The sequence below is a fragment of the Tupaia chinensis genome, unplaced genomic scaffold (assembly GCF_000334495.1).
Source record: "Tupaia chinensis unplaced genomic scaffold, TupChi_1.0 Scaffold142384_1, whole genome shotgun sequence".
Classification (NCBI taxonomy): Eukaryota; Metazoa; Chordata; class Mammalia; order Scandentia; family Tupaiidae; genus Tupaia; species Tupaia belangeri.
This window is the reverse complement of record NW_006202232.1, coordinates 419,412-421,919: the sequence shown is the minus strand read 5'-3', so window position 1 is coordinate 421,919 and position 2,508 is coordinate 419,412. Positions and strand designations below refer to the sequence as shown.

General features: G+C 52.6%; 1 protein-coding gene across 1 annotated transcript in view; it reads right to left on the bottom strand.

Moving 5' to 3' along the window:
- The window catches only part of OTUD5 (OTU deubiquitinase 5), a gene marked incomplete at its 5' end in the record, with an annotated part of 39,079 nt that extends 36,590 nt beyond the window's left edge, over nt 1-2,489 (bottom strand). The window contains 1 exon segment of the mRNA XM_006163515.3: nt 2,169-2,489. Within this exon segment, the coding sequence (XP_006163577.3) occupies nt 2,169-2,489 (321 nt within the window).
- Nucleotides 2,490-2,508: the final 19 nt, after the last annotated feature.

Sequence of the window (2,508 nt, the reverse complement as noted above, 5' to 3'; positions counted from 1 at the left end):
CTCTCAGATAAGAGGGAAGCCCTCAGGCTCCATGTCCGCAGGACCTGACAACCTTCTGATAAAAGGCAGGGGGAACCTTCTTGGCCCTGGCTGTGAGGGGAATCAGAGTGAAGAGTTTGTATGACCCTGGAGAGCACCCAGGTTCTACTGTCCAATGAGGAAAGCCTCTGGTCACACTGAAGGTGACCTCATGTCCCTTTCCCTGATGAGAAAGGACTGTCTGGTGTGTTGGGAAGAGAATCTCATGCGCAAGGGAGAGCTTAGGTCCCAGTCCCTAAGGTGAAAGATCTTTTGTCCCCAAGGGGAAGTTCAGGTCTCTGGGAAAAGGCCCAGACACTTTTCCTCAGAATCCCACCTGACCCATGTCCCCAATCCAGGAACCATTGTATCCCTAAAAGGTCCATATAGCTGGAGTCTCTAAGTTTTATCTGAGGTGAAGTGACTGTCAGTACCCTCAGGACAGTTTCAGGTCCCAGGTTCTGAAATGGAGAACAGGCCCTCACACACCAAGGTAAAGTTCAAATTCGGGGGTTTGCGGGGGGGGGGGGGGGGCGACGGATTCAGGTCCTTGTTCCTCAGGGATCCTACAGCTGTGCCCCAAAGGAAGGATCTCAGGCTCATTTCTGGTGGGGGGAGTACCCTGTTCCTGAGGGGTACTTCAAGTTCCCTGAATAAAGACCCAACAGTCACTGGGTATGTAAGGGTCAACTGTCTCTGAAGGAAAGCACAAATATCCTTGCCAGAGGGATCCTAAGGCCCTTCTTTGAAAGTAGATTTAAATCCACAGGAGGTCTCAGACATTATCTCTGGGACCCCATAATACTCATGTGCACTGGGAAGTGGTCTAGGGTTCTGGTTCCCAAGATAAGCATTTTGTGTCCCTAACAAGAATCTCAGGCCCTGGTGGTAGTAAGGGTGGCTTGGACCCTTGTTACAGAGAAAAAGATAGAATGTCATATCCCCAATGTGTGTTTTAGTCTCTTATAATTGGATAGAAAGTGTCTCACATCTGTGTATGTGTGTGTGTGTGTGTGGGGGGGGGTGTCCTCAGACTCCCAAGAACACTCAAGACACCAGTCCCTGAGGACTCACCTTGCCTAGGACCTTTATAGGGGACTATAGGGCCCCTAAAGAGGACTGACACCTGGTCTCTAAAATTTTCAGTTCATAAGCAAGAGGATCTTAGCTCCTAGCAGTCAAAGCTGAGTCTCATTTTCAAGGCTCAGGCCCTTGGTGGAAGGGGGAGGGTTAAGGGGCAAATGCCCATTCCTTAGAAGCTTAAGAACTTCAAAGAGGTTCATATCCTTGTCTCCAAGGAGGGAGGTCTCAGATCACTGATAAGAAGTAGACCCCATCACTCAGCAAATGAATTTCATGTACCCAAGTAGGGTCTTTGGTCCCTGGGTGTTGGTTTTGGCCCTTGTCCCCAAGGAGGGCACAGGGTCTTATCTCTGAGAAAAGTCTTAGACCCCTGCAGGACAGCTCAGATCTCCTCTCAAGAGTTGGGATGTGTGCCTGTCAGGACTTTGATTCTCCTCCCTAAAAGAGGGAGTCTCAGGTTCCCCTGCTGAATGTGCTCTGCCATGTTACACTAAAGAGGGAAGGGTTGTCCTATACACAGTGTGTCTCAGACTCCTCAAAGTGTTTAGGTTCCTTGGAGATACTCAGACACCATCTCTGAGATCTCTTTATTTGAAGATCCCTTGATAGGAAGTCTCAGACTCTTCTTATACTGGAGAAAAACAGTTCTCAAGCCACTGAACAAAAACTTAGGTCCCTTGGAGAGACCTGAGGACTCCCCACTCCATACTAGCCCTGAACCTGAGACCCCCCCCCAGGAGAGGCTTTATCCTGTCTGTGTCTCTTGAGGAACTATCTACTGGCTCTACCAGATTAAGTCCCAGGGTCTGGGATGACGAGTACAGGCATAAAAGAGACCTCGGACCCCATCTTTAAGTCTCCTACCATATCTAGGACCTCTAACCCCAAGTTATTGTTGGGGAGAAAAGCGGGTGTCATGCCCCTGCCCACAGAGAAGAGTGTCAGGTCCCTTAGAAAGACCTAGAGGTCCCTTGGGATGATGTCAAACAGAATTCCCTGAGTCCTTTCTCAGTCTAGGGGTCCTACCTGCATATGCACCCACCCTTTACCCTCCACCCAGCCCTTACCTGCTCAACGGTGGCAGGGTCCATAGCCTCGATACGGGCTGCAGCCGCTTCATACTCGTCCTCACTGTTGTAGCCTGCGCCGACCTCCTCACGCTCTGGACTGGCCCCACCAACCGCGCCAACCCCGGGAGCTTGACGCCGCCGCTTGCTGTGACCAGGGCCTGAGCAGCAGCCGCCCACGCCTGCAGCACCGCCCACGCCCACCACCACGCCCGCTGCGCCCACGCCCGCCCCTGCTGCACCAAGTGCGTCCCCTGGAACACCGCCTGGACCACCAGGGCCCCCGCAAGGAGGAGGAGAAGCCTGTTGTGGCCGGGGACCCGCCACTTCGCCACGCGGG